The 15,176-nt window shown below is 40.4% G+C and overlaps 2 protein-coding genes across 2 annotated transcripts; both read right to left on the bottom strand.

Moving 5' to 3' along the window:
* Nucleotides 1-1,632: 1,632 nt before the first annotated feature.
* On the bottom strand, nucleotides 1,633-2,873 carry LOC104417224 (early nodulin-75). The gene is made up of 2 exons (XM_039299985.1): nucleotides 2,550-2,873; nucleotides 1,633-2,499 (listed from the first exon to the last, which is right to left on the bottom strand). The coding sequence occupies exons 1-2, from the start codon at nucleotides 2,871-2,873 to the stop codon at nucleotides 1,633-1,635; spliced, it is 1,191 nt and encodes a 396-aa protein (XP_039155919.1).
* A 9,923-nt stretch (nucleotides 2,874-12,796) lies between these two features.
* On the bottom strand, nucleotides 12,797-13,243 carry LOC120287251 (early nodulin-75-like). The gene has a single exon (XM_039299982.1). It carries the CDS (start codon nucleotides 13,241-13,243, stop codon nucleotides 12,797-12,799), a length of 447 nt encoding a protein of 148 aa, XP_039155916.1.
* Between the last annotated feature and the right edge of the window lie 1,933 nt (nucleotides 13,244-15,176).

The following is a 15,176-nucleotide window of genomic DNA, read 5'->3' as shown; positions in this document are numbered from 1 at the left end:
TTTGGTCGTCGGTAAGTATCTATTTAGAATAATACGGTTCTGTTAACAGTCTTTAGTAGTTATCTAAATAGAAAAAATTGATGTTTCTAATTCATCTATGTTTGTAGTTTGTTTGTAAAACAAACTAAGCGGTGCCTTGTCGATGCGAGTGCGTATGTGAACGAGATTTTGCACTAATTAACAACAATTATTTTTTATTCATTAAAATTAAAATTAATAATTATAAAATAACACCCTCCGGTGGACAGCTGAGTTGGTTCGCCGAAACTCCACAGCTGCTAACACGTCTTAAGTGAGGGGCCATGGTGGTGGGGTCCTGTGCTAGCTTCCTCTTAGGTATTGATACTTGGTCCGAGGTGTATCACGTACTGTACGGGCCGTGGGCTAGCGATTATAAGTGAAAGTCGGGCCCGGCGGATCTTAGTCACCAAAATATAATATATATATATAATAATAATAACTAATATAATAATAATAATAATAATAATAATAATAATAATAATAATAACGACCTAGTGAAATAGTGTCATTGTTCATAATAGAGTGATGGTTACTTTTTAATTATTTAAACTAGAATTTATTATTTTTGCCTAATAGTTATTAGGCACTATTACAACCTTTGAAAGGTTGTGTTTACTTGGAAATAACTTCTTCATCTCTGAAAGGTTGCATCCATTCAAATATAAATATTCAATTCAATTCTTTGTAGAACTTTCAAGTCTTTTCACAAACTTTCTCTTCCCATTTTTGTTTTCTTTCAAAATATATATAATCATCTTTTCCAAATGTTTTATAGAGAGACCCTAAAGAAATATTAGAATTACTATCTAGTATTCTCATTTAAGACTTTATTGTATTTTGGAGAAAATTTGCTGATAACCATTAACAACAATTATGAAGCAAATAAATCTTCAAAGAAAGTAATATCACCTCTTAAAAGTCTGACTTGTTTGTTCTAAAAATCTGACTTCAGTGTTCTACCCAATTCGAATCAATATTTTCCTTACAATCCATTGTTATCATCTCATGTATGTACAACTATCAATATGTCAAAAAATTCATTATTCATTTTCATACTTCACAAGGGGGTCAGAAGCAGTTGATCACAATTTTTAGATCTTAGATAATCAAACCAAGCTTTTTGGATTAAAGCTGTACTTCGCACACTTGTTTGGATGAAAATCTGCTGTGTCTTTTCTGAATAAGCAAGTCCTATCTAAGCACTCCGATAAATACTTTCCGCATGAATTTTTCAAATGAATAGTGCAAATCAACTTTCTATTTTACGTCTTTCACTTAATTATTAATCAGATTCTAGTCGTGCATCTATGTTTGCTGAGGGTTTAGGAGTATGAACAAACTTTTCGTGCTCGCGGGACATGGCAAGGTTAGATTGCAGAAGGGGACACTTAGAAGAGTTTTAGAAAGGAAAGCTCATGGCTAGCAAGTACTCAGCATATATCAACGTGGGCAAAGTCAAAGGACATGCCCAAGCAAAGTACATACATCCTTTATCTCATGGAGCACAAACAGCGGACCAGCTAACACGATAGTGCCAGACACTCTATGGACCAGCTCTTATTTGAACCCGTGAAAAACACACGACATATACATTCATTGAAGAACGCATACTCAGTTCTCAGTGGGAGGCTTGTGTGGTGGCTTGTGGTGCGGTGGCTTCTCACCTTTGCCCTTCTTTGGCTCCTCGCCTTTCTTCGGCGGCTTGTGTTCGGGAAAAGGCTTCTTTGAGTCCTCTTCCACCTCCTCTACTAGAATGTGTCCCTCGTGTGGTGGCTTGTGCTTTGGTGGTGGCTTTTCTCCCTTGCCTTTCTTCGGCTCCTCACCTTTCTTGGGCGGCTTGTGCTCAGGAAACGGCTTCTTTGAGTCCTCTTCCACCTCCTCTACAAGAATGTGTCCCTCATGGGGTGGCTTGTGCTTTGGGGGCGGCTTCTCGCCCTTTCCCTTCTTTGGCTCCTCGCCTTTCTTTGGTGGCTTGTGCTCAGGGAATGGCTTCTTAGAGTCCTCTTCGACCTCCTCTATGAGAATATGTCCCTCGTGTGGTGGCTTGTGCTTTGGTGGCGGCTTCTCTCCCTTTCCCTTCTTGGGCTCCTCACCTTTCTTGGGCGGCTTGTGCTCAGGGAATGGCTTCTTAGAGTCCTCTTCGACCTCCTCTATGAGAATGTGTCCCTCGTGTGGTGGCTTGTGCTTTGGTGGCGGCTTCTCTCCCTTTCCCTTCTTGGGCTCCTCACCTTTCTTGGGCGGCTTGTGCTCAGGGAATGGCTTCTTAGAGTCCTCTTCCACCTCCTCTATGAGAATGTGTCCCTCGTGTGGTGGCTTGTGCTTTGGTGGCGGCTTCTCTCCCTTTCCCTTCTTGGGCTCCTCACCTTTCTTGGGCGGCTTGTGCTCAGGGAATGGCTTCTTCGAGTCCTCTTCCACCTCCTCTACCAAAATGTGTCCCTCGTGGGGTGGCTTGTGCTTTGGTGGTGGCTTGTCGCCTTTCTTTGGGGGTTTGTGCTCAGGGAATGGCTTCCTTTTTCATCGGCTTCCACTTCCTCGGCAAGCAAGTGGCCAGGGTGGTGGGGCGGTTTCTTGCCGGGGAATGGCTTTTTGTGGGAGTCTTCCTTTTCAACCTCCTCGACAAGAATGTGCTCGTGAGGGTGGCCGTGGTGTGGGGGCTTGTGTTTAGGGAATGGCTTGTGCGAGTCCTCGACTTCGACGGTCTCCAAGAGACGGCGACCACCAGGGGGATGCTTGTGGTGGTGTTTGTGGTGTGGTTTATGCTCTTTTTTGAAAGGGTGGTGGCCGTCGGAGAGGACGGCAGCGGCGAAAAGCACCGCTCCCAGGAGCAAAACTAGCAAGTACCTGGAAGACATTGCGTCACTAGTTTCAGAGGAGGATGTGTGAGAGAGAGCCAATGCTGTGGGACTGGAGTGAAGGGAGCGTCTCAATTTATAGGGGTTTTGAGATTATTGTCGTCGTCAGCAAGCACGTCACTCGGTATTTTGATTTTTCTTTCAGTAAATTTCTTAGGTCGACCATGATTTTGATAGGGCCCCACTTGGGCTTTCCAACCACTGATTGAATTAGTCGGACGGGGCATATGAAACAGCACATTGAATAAGAAAGTGAGGTGCTATTCTGGACTCTTGTGCTTTCTACTACCCATATCACTCTTTAATCCAACGTTTAGTCCAATTTTGCATTGTGCGAATCCTTCTTTTAGATAAATGTTAACTTCGCTTTATGCTTGAACTCAACCGATTTTTTATGCGTGAAAATGTCACATACTATGCCAATCCAAAAAGTGTTCACGTAGGTTCATTTTCCAATAATTGTGGATTTGAAAAAAATTCCTTATTATTCCGATTCAAGTCGAAAGTTCAGTAGCTTCAATCAATAGCGCCAATGCTGATTATTCACCATAAGACGCCCATACACATCGCTAACTCTTCGCTTAGTTTTTATGGTACTTGGGCAATGAAATTTCTTCACTAGTAATTGAACTTGTAGAAATCTAATTTTTACACCCTTTAATTGGGGTTCTTCCACATTGATTGTGCAAAAAGCTAGTAGTTGGTTTATAAATGTGAGGAAAAACTCCACTCCTTAAGTTAACTTTTGGGATGAGTAAGGCTCGAAATCACCTGATATTATTATTAGAGCCCAGGTTGAGTTATAGATTATTGCGGCTTCCAGTCAAGGCCCAATTTATGAGAAGAAGATTATTTGAATTTCGATTATAGAAGTTGGCAGTCGATTTATAAATATGAGTAAAAGTCTCATTCTTTAAGCTAACTTTTGAGATGAGAAAATGACAAAATCATCCAATACTTTGCATACCTACGAATAGGGAATTGTCAAACGTGCTTGTGAACACAAGATTATTATATGATTAATGTTCTCATTTTACGAGTAAGCGCACCACAAGGCACGACAGAACCCTACAACACCTACACACAAGTTGCACCCCAAATATTATGAAATGAACAATTTCTAGGTTTTCTATTTCTAAGCTGACAATACTCACATGGGGTCGAGAAACAAACAAGTGCAACCATTAATTGCATGGAGGCTTTAGATTCAAAAACATATATTCAATGAATATATTATTGTGGTATTACTAATTATTTTCTAATTTTGACGTCACCGCCGATGTCAGTTAGGACGGTGCCCTTCGATTGGCAGAGACAAGCTAGATTGTGCCATAACCGGGCGAATAAGAATCGGGTGCAGTTTCACGCACATGTGGCGAGTGGGGCAGAGAGAAACAGTGCCGACCACCTTTTGTGTGGCTCCCATAGGTCGCGATGGCATTATCGTTGCAGGACCACGTCGGCCTGCAAGATCGTCTCTGTATCTTATGTGGTGAAAAGAGTGATTCTAGCTATAGTAGCAGAACACCCAGCAAGAAAGAGGGTTCCTAAGAGGATAATTTGATACGTAATGAAAGACAAACGACGTGCTATTGATTTCTTATAGTAAACCAATGCTATATAAGCATGACATAAATTGCTAATGGAAAAGCTCGTGTTCTAGTTATCATTGTGGCATGAGTTCGTAATGTGAGATGACTAGGTACTTCTTAACCCTATTCTGGATGATGAGAAAACTAGCAACGTGTCAAATGATTTAGAGGATATTACCGACATACCATACTTAAAATACTTTTGTACAATTGTTCAGTGAAGCATTAGATTTGTTTCAAACCGATTCACTTATGTTCTTCTAAGAGCTGTTGAGTAAGATATGTATTATTTTCATGTATGTCGTGGTATAATTATATAAATTATTCTCTACAGTAAATTAGACGGCATGTAAGCTTTTTCTGATAGACGTAAATATCTAGACAGGGCAATCTGCGCAAATCCGTGCAAAGTATTCAGAGCCAAAAGTTTCAATGAACTGTATAATTATTAAAAATAATGTACATTGGGAAACTTTGAGTCCTCTTTCTTATGCTTTATGTTTTTTTATTAACAAAAAATGGGTAGAAATCCTAAACTAAATGACAAAAAATGAAGATAAGAAACTATATACTAAGCAACTCAATGGGCACTCTATTAAAGAGCGAAACCTTGATGTTTTCATCCAATTTAGTCAACCAATCAACTCTCACTGATACCATGGCTCAACTAAAATTATCACTTCACGTGTTGATTTTATATGAGAAATTCAAAGTTACTTGCCGAACACGATAGAGATGCCGCGGCTTAATTTTTAAAATATTGAAGTCAAGAAACACGAAAAGACTGATAACGAGAATAGACAGAAATTTGCTTAGGCTAGTCGTAGTGCAAGGATGAAGAAGTTTGACATGATCACGGAAACCACAGAAAAACGGAAGGATGCCGGGGATGAGGTGTCAAGAGCCTGGGTCTAGTCTACTCTACGTCTTTCTCAGCAGAATCGAGACTGAAATCCAGGTAAAATACGCAGCACCGATGTCGGGGCTGTTCGACTCAAAAGAAGATTTTATCGTAACTAATCTCAACGGGGCGAAATGTCCACCTTTTCGACCTTTCACACAGGCTTTTGCCACCAAAATCGCGATCAACGATCGTAAACCCTGTAGCCTTCCGATCGGATCCACCCGTTTCTCTGTCTGTCTCTCTGTCGGGTCTTTATTCATTCCGGCGCACGATCCGGTGAAGTCGCTGTCGTGGCTGACATGCGCGGTGACATCATATTTGAATTTAAGTAATTGCAGGTTGTCCTTGGGAGAAGGGAAAGGAAGATGCCGTGCGCACACACACCAAAAGGGTGTCGGAGACTTATAAGGTTGTTTAGTGAGATTTAGTGTGAAAACCATGCTTGAGATATTAAATAACAGATTTAAGCTTTTTAAATACTTATTAGTGATCCCACGAAAAATTTGCTTAATATATATTTTCAATTTATGTGCTTTGGTTTTAGCGGGGCACTCGAAACCAAGTTGACTCAGTTCTTGATCACAAGCTTTAATGCTAGTATGAGCGATTGGTTTCATACATCAAATTAGAAACCAACCCCATGAACATTGGTTACGGAAGATTGGAATTGAGAACCGAACCTGTTGGTTTTGCAACTAATAACTAATCCATAAATCCAAAACAGGTTGTTTATGCATGCGATGGAGATTTAAAGTATTTTTATATTAAAATGGTGCTTACTTTCTAGATTTTATATCAAAGTCTAGCTTATGCGCAAGAGGGAGTATAACAGTATTTATTTAATAGATTGCGCATTCATTTAACAACTTAAACTTATGTGATTTTGATCAGAAAAAAACTTAGGTGATGGTTGACAAAAAATTTACAGTGCCTCCAAACACATATATAATGACTCAGGAGCCATGCTCACGCATCACGATTTAGGTGGACGAAAAACCCCAGCACGCGTGAATGGAGATTACATAAACCGAAGGGCTCGAGCATCCAATGCATCTAATAAAAATCCACCTATCCATCCCATATCATGAGCTCACCTAACAATGTTTCAATGTTCATCCCCCCCTCCCCCCTAGTTTTCGTGCAAAATGTTGCTTGCGGAGATAAGGAAAAATGTGCAAAATATAAGGAAAATAATAGACAAGATAATAATGAGTGGAGGGCCCTTTTTTCATCGTCTCTAATGCCTCCACGTTTTAGTTAAACGTACTAAATCAAAGGGTCCCCATCTGAAATGGGAAACCAAGAAAAGACGCCGCAAAATCCCTCTCTCAACCGGGACCCAACTGATCAGGATCTCAAATGCTCACATGCTGTTCCCTTCATCGTGCAACAATTTGAACAGTGAAACTGGAGCATGTGACGGGCTTCGTCATTCTAGCAATCATGTTTGGCATAATTAGGACGCATCTTCTTATCGTGTTTCTGGAGTCTCCCATACCATCGCTTTCTTGACATATAATCATTGTTTCCAAGTATGAAACTTAGGTCGGTTAGGCATATCAGTTTTATGAAGATAATATATTCGCCGACACCACATCCAATACTAACCACACGTCCAGGTCTTTCTAACATGATTATTTTTTAGTATCCTATGCAATTAAGTATAGTGAGAAACCTGTTATTCATGAAGTTCCTCAACTATATCACGATCGGATTAAACAAGTTCACGATAAAATGAGAGTGTTCTATGTTAACTTGTAAATTGGAAAATATCAACAAAAAAAAAAAATCTGAATCCATCATACTTGTGCTAATTCGGTCCTAAGTTTTTAACTTGGCCAATTTAGTTATAAATTTTTTGACAATTTGCCAATCAGTCTAAATATTTTAATTATATCAATTTAGTCTTAAACCTTTGGACGAATTGTCAATTTAGTTATTTCAACTAATTGTTGCTGAAAAAAAAGCTTATGTGGATAATTTTTTCTGAATTTTGTATTCTTTTTTCTTTACCTTTTTTTTCCAACTCTTAGCTAGCAAGGGCATGGAGGTCACTAGCCAACCATTGTTGGCCATAGGCAAGGGCCACAAAAACAAGCAAATAGTAGTAGTAGATGGTTGACGCTGACTAGACCCGCGTCAGTGTTTTTCGAGCCAAAATTAGCTAAAATGACTAAATTGACAAAGAGTTTATGAATAAATTGGCAAATTGTGAAAATATTTAGGACTAAATTGACATGATTAAAATACTTAGGAATGAATTTATACAAGCACAATAGGTTTTGGACTTGTTTGGTAATTTTGCCCTTGTAAATTCCCCGTGAAGGATCAAGAAAATAATTGGATGGTGAAGTGCAAAGAGAGGGATAACAAGTTCATATAGCAATATGCAAAATCAATAAATGCATGCATGCTTCCATGCATCACTCTTTTTTTTTCTTCTTTTTTTTTGTCGGTCTTACTCTATTCCTACTAACTCTCATTTTGAGACTTTTGTCCTACCTCCTTACAGAGCATGGGAGTTGAAACCTATACCTGAAAATAAACCATCCCCACCCCAACCCCTCGAGAATGTGGGGATTCGAACACCCCACCTCCCTCTTCCATGTTGGAAGGGTGGCTACTGGGGTAAACTTTAGTGGTTCCATGCATCACTCTTTCAATCTATGATTTGAGTTTTTGAGGGGGTGAAAATCATTATGATTCAACCTATGTGTGTAAATCATCTCAATAAATACCTTCACTATTGTGTCATGATACTAGTATTTGGGCCAATAATGTTAGATATATCAAGGGTAATCTACAAAATTAATACGTTGGATGGTGTGGAAAGTTGTAATTAATAGGCGTTAGAATAACTAGATCATATTAAAAACCTACAAAGAAGGGCCATGTCTTCCTCCAACTTTGATTAGAAGAAGCTTTGGTCAACCAATTTTCTGATTTAAAATTATGGATAAACCCCATATTTATTTTTACTTAAGATTGCAAGGGGACAATGTCCATAATTCGTAAGTTACTAATTAAAGGCATAATTAGAAAGGAAAGCTCATGGCTAGCAAGTACTCAGCATATATCAACGTAGGCAAAGTCAAAGGACATGACCAAGCAAAGTACATACATTTTATATCCCCATGGAGCACAAACAGCGAACCAGCTAACACGGTAGTGTCAGACACTATGGACCAGCTCCTATTTGAACCCGTGAAAAGCACACGACATATACATTCATTGAAGAATGCATAATCAGTTCTCGGTGGGAGGCTTGTGTGGTGGCTTGTGGTGTGGCGGCTTCACACCCTTGCCCTTCTTTGGCTCCTCGCCTTTCTTCGGCGGCTTGTGTTTGGGGAAAGGCTTCTTTGAGTCCTCTTCCACCTCCTCTACTAGAATGTCCCTCGTGTGGTGGCTTGTGTTTTGGTGGTGGCTTTTCTCCCTTGCCCTTCTTCGGCTCCTCACCTTTCTTGGGCGGCTTGTGCTTAAGAAGCGGCTTCTTTGAGTCCTCTTCCACCTCCTATACGAGAATGTGTCCCTTGTGGGGTGGCTTCTCTCCCTTTCCCATCTTTGGCTCCTCACCTTTCTTTGGTGGCTTGTGCTTTCGGGGTGGCTTCTCTCCCTTTCCCTTCTTTAGCTCATCGCCTTTCTTCGGCGGCTTGTACTCAGGGAATGGCTTCTTAGAGTCCTCTTCGACCTCCTCTATGAGAATGTGTCCCTCGTGTGGTGGCTTGTGCTTTGGTGGCGGCTTCTCTCCCTTTCCCTTCTTTGGCTCCTCGCCTTTCTTTGGCGGCTTGTGCTCAGGGAATGGCTTCTTAGAGTCCTCTTCGACCTCCTCTATGAGAATGTATCCCTCATGTGGTGGCTTGTGCTTTGGTGGCGGCTTCTCTCCCTTTCCCTTGTTGACACCTAAATTTTGGCTACCCAATTCAGTCGTTTGTCGCATTAAGAAATTATGGATTAATTTTAACCCCTAAAAAAATATTAATTGCATAGCATATAGATTTAGGTGCATTTGTTTTTAATTTTGCATTTTATCTATTGGGTCGGTGCGGATGGGTTCAAATTAGTTGGACTAAGCCCACAAAGTGAGCAAGTTGGCCCAAACCCATGTTTTTTATTGAAAATTATATCGTGGAAAATTGAGATTTGATGCGATATTATGGTGGTTTTGATATTTAAAAAAATCATATCGCAATCTTATCTTTAGTCTTTTGGTGGTAAAATCGTTGGGAATGTTAAAGAGGATAAGGAATAATCTAAAATATTTTGTTGCGGATAGACATTTTGGAAGATTTTAGAGTTGGATAATGAAGCTTTATCTTGAATAAATTATCTGGAAAATATTCACAAAAAATTTCAGATTATCTTCAATCGCTGAGTCAGTATATAAAATCTTCAATGATCAAGTGAGTCAGCTTAGAAGATTTTAATAGATGATTTTAGATTTTTGAACCTCTTTTTGGTTGAGCACATCTCGTTTTTCGAAGGGTAATCCTCAGCGATTGGGTTGTTATGCAAATCTTCGTAGGTAGAACAGATTGGGTTTTCACTCTATAAATAGGAGGGGATTCTCTTCGTCGAAAAAAAGAGAGAGAAAAAAAGGTAAAAAGAAAAGGCAGAGAGAGAAGACAGAGACAAAGAGGGAGTGATTTGACCCTTACTGTTCATTGTCTTCCCAAATTCGCTGCCCCACCTCTACAATTAACCGGCTGGCTCTTCTTCAAACACGCTGCTCCCGCCTCGCTGTTCAACCCCAGCAACGGAGCTACACCTCACCGGCGACCCAGCGTCGATCCGTCGCCCTGCCGGCCTTGCCCGCAACACCATCGCCGTTCGTCCGCCCACCGCCCGCACCTTGCTGCTTTCGCCTAGCCCGGACACACGAAGCTTCGCCGCCGGCCCCATTGAAGCCCGACGACGTTGCCTCGAGGTCTAGCGATCCGACGCTCTTGCTGCCCAAGTGCCGACACCCGAGTTGCTCTACCGTGCCGCGACCCGAAGTCCTCGCTCGTGGCCCACTATCCGGATCTCGCGATCCCGGTGGCTCTGCCACCCAAGTCCTTGCGACGACCTACGACGCCCGTAGCAGCCCTCCGCCGAGTCGGTCTCCGCCCACACGCCGTTCCGAGCTTGCTCCCCATCCGAGCGACGCCGTTGTAGCACCCGTGACCAGCTGCTGCAGCTGTGTCCACCAGCCACCGAGTCCCTTCGCCGGAGCTCCGACCACCGTGACTTCCTATGACGGTGACCCACCACACAGCCATTGCCTTTGCCGGAGTTTCCCCTGCCGGACCTCCGATCCTTTGCTTTGGTGACTTGCCACGAACACGAAGCTTGGAAGGAAAAGAAAAAAAAGGAAAAAGGAAAATTAGGTAGTTTTTATTTATTTTTATACTTACCGTTTTCTTTTTCTTTCCTTTTATTTTATTCTTTTAGTGAAATTGTTCCTTTAAATATGTGATTGAGATCCCAATATGAAATAGTCCCTCAAGTTAGGGATTGACAGTCCGATTTTCGCGCCGAAATCCGACTCGCAATCCCTTATAAAAATCGACAATCCAATCTCAAGCCCGAGATTTGATTCACGATTTAAAATTAAAATTGGTCAACCCGATCTCATGCGCGAGATATAATTCGCTAATTTTTGGATATCAATCTTATCTTTTGTTTGATTTGCTATCGTCAAGTTGGTTGAGTCAAATCTTATTTTCATAAAAATAAAAAATAAAAAAAAATCTTAATTAGGATTATGTTTGTTGTCATCTTGCATATTTAGGATTGCAATCTTATTATGAATTTTTAAATAAAAAAATCCAAAAAAAGAAAGTGCATTCATTTAGGTTGTTAGTTTTTTATTTGAATTGCATGTTAATTATGTGTTAGTTTTAATTTCGAGATTAAAGAAAAACACAAAAAAAAAATCATTGTGCATATTAGATTAGAATTGCATGTTTCATTTTAAATTTATATCACCTTTTTCAGATAAATTGCATTTTAGATTTAGATAATGTCTTAGTTTAAATTAGGATTTAATATGACTTAATCCCTAGTTTAAATTAGATAGAATATTAATCTAGCTAGATCATTTCAAATTTCATAAAATTTGTCTTAGGTTAAATTAGTTGCAATTTCTAGGATAGATTGCATTTTTAAAATAAAAAAAATGTCATTTGCATGTCATATAGAATTAGGTTCATGAAATGCATGTCATTTTAGTGATTATTGTTAGGTTCATTTCTAATTAGAAATTGCCCATAATTAGATTATGTAATTTAATAAATGTCGCCTGACATATACCTCGCATATTAAATTGCATGTTGCATGTCATTTTAGTTGAAATAATTTTGTACGTCATTGCATTGCATTGCACGTCATTTTAGTTGAAATAATTTTGTACGTCATTGCATTGCATTGCATTGCACGTCATTAGAATTAAGTCATCTAGATTGCATATTTAATTATTGCATGTTCATTAAGAAATCACAAAAATTCTTATTCATTCGTATAGTTTATGACATATTGCCATGCCATATCATTTCATATTAGATTAGAAGCATTGCATTGCATATGGACTATATTTTCATTGAAAAGAGGAAACAAAAATTGAGTAATTGCTTGTTAATTAGAAACCATATCTAGGGTTGTTGATATGGATTTTAATTTAATATTGCAGATGCTTTCGTAGCTTTGGAGGTAAGTCCTGCATTATTTAATTGTTTTCTTGGGTGTTAAATTGGTGGTTTGCGCACCTGCATGAGCACCTCACATGTTAGGAAGATAATTTAAAATCAATTCAAGCTGCTTGCCAAACATTTTCAAAATAAAAGAAAGGTACCGAAAGGGCGTTAGAGAAATCTAACGTAACCAAGTCCCCGTACCCTTAGTCTCTGGTTTGTAGGAGTAAAGTAAATCTCCCGTTACTTTACTAGGGTTTCTAATCGACCCATCAAAAATAGATTAGTGGCGACTCCTAATTAAAAAAATTGCATGTTAACAATTCAAACCTAAGTCGCGAATTGATATGGGCTTGGGAGAGCCCAAGTTAAGTCTAGGCTTAACAATCCATTAACCAAACCCTAGGTAGTTCAAACCCAAAAAAATTGGTCGCGACATCCCTTCTTTGGCTCCTTGACTTTCTTTGGCAGCTTGTGCTCAGGGAATAGCTTCTTAGAATCCTCTTCAAACTCTTCTATGAGAATGTGTCCCTCATGTGGTGGCTTGTGCTTTGGTGGCGGCTTCTCTCCCTTTCCCTTCTTTGGCTCCTCGCCTTTCCTTGGCGGCTTGTGCTTAGGGAATGGCTTCTTAGAGTCCTCTTCGACCTCTTCTATGAGAATGTGTCCCTCGTGTGGTGGCTTGTGCTCTGGTGGCGACTTCTCTCCCTTTCCCTTCTTTGGCTCCTTGCCTTTCTTTGGCAGCTTGTGCTCAGGGAATGGCTACTTAGAGTCCTCTTCCACCTCTTCTATGAGAATGTGTCCCTCGTGTGGTGGCTTGTGCTTTGGTGGCGGCTTCTCTCCCTTTCCCTTCTTGGGCTCCTCACCTTTCTTGGGGGGCTTGTGCTCAGGGAATGGCTTCTTCGAGTCCTCTTCCACCTCCTCTACCAAAATGTGTCCCTCATGGAGTGGCTTGTTCTTCGGTGGTGGCTTGTTGCCTTTCTTTGGGGGTTTGTGCTCGGGGAATGGCTTCTTTTTTTCATCAGCTTCCACTTCCTCGGCAAGCAAATGGCCGGGGTGGTGGGGCGGTTTCTTGCCGGGGAATGGCTTTTTGTGGGAGTCTTCCTTTTCAACCTCCTCGACAAGAATGTCCTCGAGAGGGTGGTCGTGGTGTGGGGGCTTGTGTTTAGGGAATGGCTTGTGCGAGTCCTCGGCTTCGACGGTCTCCATGAGACGGCAACCACCAGGGTGGTGCTTGTGGTGGTGCTTTTTTTTTGGTCAGTTTGTGGTGGTGCTTGTGGTGTGGTTTATGCTCTTTTTTTAAAGGGTGGTGGCCGTCGGAGACGACGGCAGCGGCGGAAAGCACCGCTCCCAGGAGCAAAACTAGCAAGTACCTGGAAGACATTGTGTCCCTAGTATCAGAGAAGAGGATGTGTGAGAGAGCCAATGCTGTGGGACTGGAGTGAAGGGAGCGTCTCAATTTATAGGGGTTTTGAGATTATTGTCGTCGTCAGCAAGCACGTCACTCGGTATTTGGATTTTTCTTTCAGTAAACTTCTTAGGTCGACCGTGATTTTGATAGGGCCCCACTTGGGCTTTCCAACTACTGATTGAATTAGTCGGACGGGGCATATGAAACAGCACATTGAATAAGAAAGTGAGGTGCTATTCTGGACTCTTGTGCTTTCTACTACCCATATCACTCTTTAATCCAACGTTTAGTCCAATTTTGCATTGTGCGAATCCTTCTTTTAGATAAATGTTAACTTCGCTTTATGCTTGAACTCAACCTATTTTTTATGCGTGAAAATGTCACATATTATGCCAATCCAAAAAGTGTTCACGTAGGTTCATTTTCCAATAATTGTGGATTTGAAAAAAATTCCTTATTATTCCGTTTCAAGTCGAAAGTTCAGTAGCTTCAATCAATAGTGAACCAATGCTGATTATTCACCATAAGATGCCCATACACATCGCTAACTGTTCGCTTAGTTTTTATGGTACTTGGGGAATGAAATTTCTTCACTAGTAATTGAACTTGTAGAAATCTGATTTTTACACCCTTTAATTGGGGTTCTTCCACATTGATTGTGCAAAAAGCTAGTAGTTGGTTTATAAATGTGAGGAAAAACTCCACTCCTTAAGTTAACTTTTGAGATGAGTAAGGCTCAAAATCACCTTATATCATTATTAGAGCCCAGGAGTTACGGATTATTGCGGCTTCCAATTAAGGCCTAATATGTGAGAAGGAGATTATTTGAATTTCAATTGTAGAAATTGGCAGTCGATTTATAAATATGAGGAAAAGTCTTATTCTTTAAGCTAACTTTTGAGATGAGAAAATGACAAAATCATCCAACACTTTGCATATCTATGAATACAGAATTGTCAAACGTGATTGTGAACACAAGATTATTATATGATTAATGTTCTCATTTTACGAGTAAGTGCACCACAAGGCACGACAGAACCCTACAACACCTACACACAAGTTGCATTCCCAATATTATGAAATGAACAATTTCTAGGTTTTCTATTTCTAAGCTGACAATACTCACATGGGGTCGAGAAACAAACAAGTGCAACCATTGATTGCATGGAGGCTTTAGATTCAAAAACATATATTCAATGAATATATTATTGTGGTATACTAATCTTTTTTTGAATTTTGACGTCATCACCGATGTCAGTTAGGACGGTGCCTTTCGATTGGCAGAGACAAGCTAGATTGTACCATAACCGGGCGAATAAGAATCGGGTGCAGTTTCACGCACGTGTGGCGAGTGGGGCAGAGAGAAACAGTGCCGACCACCTTTTGTGTGGCTCGCATAGGTTGCGTAGATCGAATCAAACTCATGACCATTGGCAACATCCTAAGATAGCAAACACTAAATAGAAACCTTGAGAATAAGTAAGAGTCTTGAGGGGACTAAGAAATTGAGGAACTCTCTTCCTCAAGAGTCTCACACGACATAAAAGTTGAGATCAAACTTTTTGCCACTCTTATTGGTCATCTCATGCATACGTAGTATGAAATACGTATTACGGTATTAACTCCTTTCCCATGGAGCGTATGTCTACACCTTTCAATACCGTACAGATGATAGTTCAGACATACCCAATGTCTAACTTGAGTTCACGTATCTACTCATTCGCAAAATTC

The sequence above is a fragment of the Eucalyptus grandis genome, chromosome 8 (genome assembly GCF_016545825.1).
Source record: "Eucalyptus grandis isolate ANBG69807.140 chromosome 8, ASM1654582v1, whole genome shotgun sequence".
Lineage (NCBI taxonomy): Eukaryota > Viridiplantae > Streptophyta > Magnoliopsida > Myrtales > Myrtaceae > Eucalyptus > Eucalyptus grandis.
This window is presented reverse-complemented; position numbering and strand designations above follow the sequence as displayed.

Bases quoted from the DNA above. Each gene is read 5' to 3' on its own strand.
- LOC104417224 (XM_039299985.1), bottom strand. From the start codon at position 2,873: ATGTCTTCCAGGTACTTGCTAGTTTTGCTCCTGGGAGCGGTGCTTTTC. The intron at 2,500-2,549 runs GTGGAAGCCGAT...AAACCCCCAAAG, and splicing joins GCCACTTGCTTGCCGAGGAA to AAAGGCGACAAGCCACCACC.
- LOC120287251 (XM_039299982.1), bottom strand. From the start codon at position 13,243: ATGGAGACCGTCGAAGCCGAGGACTCGCACAAGCCATTCCCTAAACAC.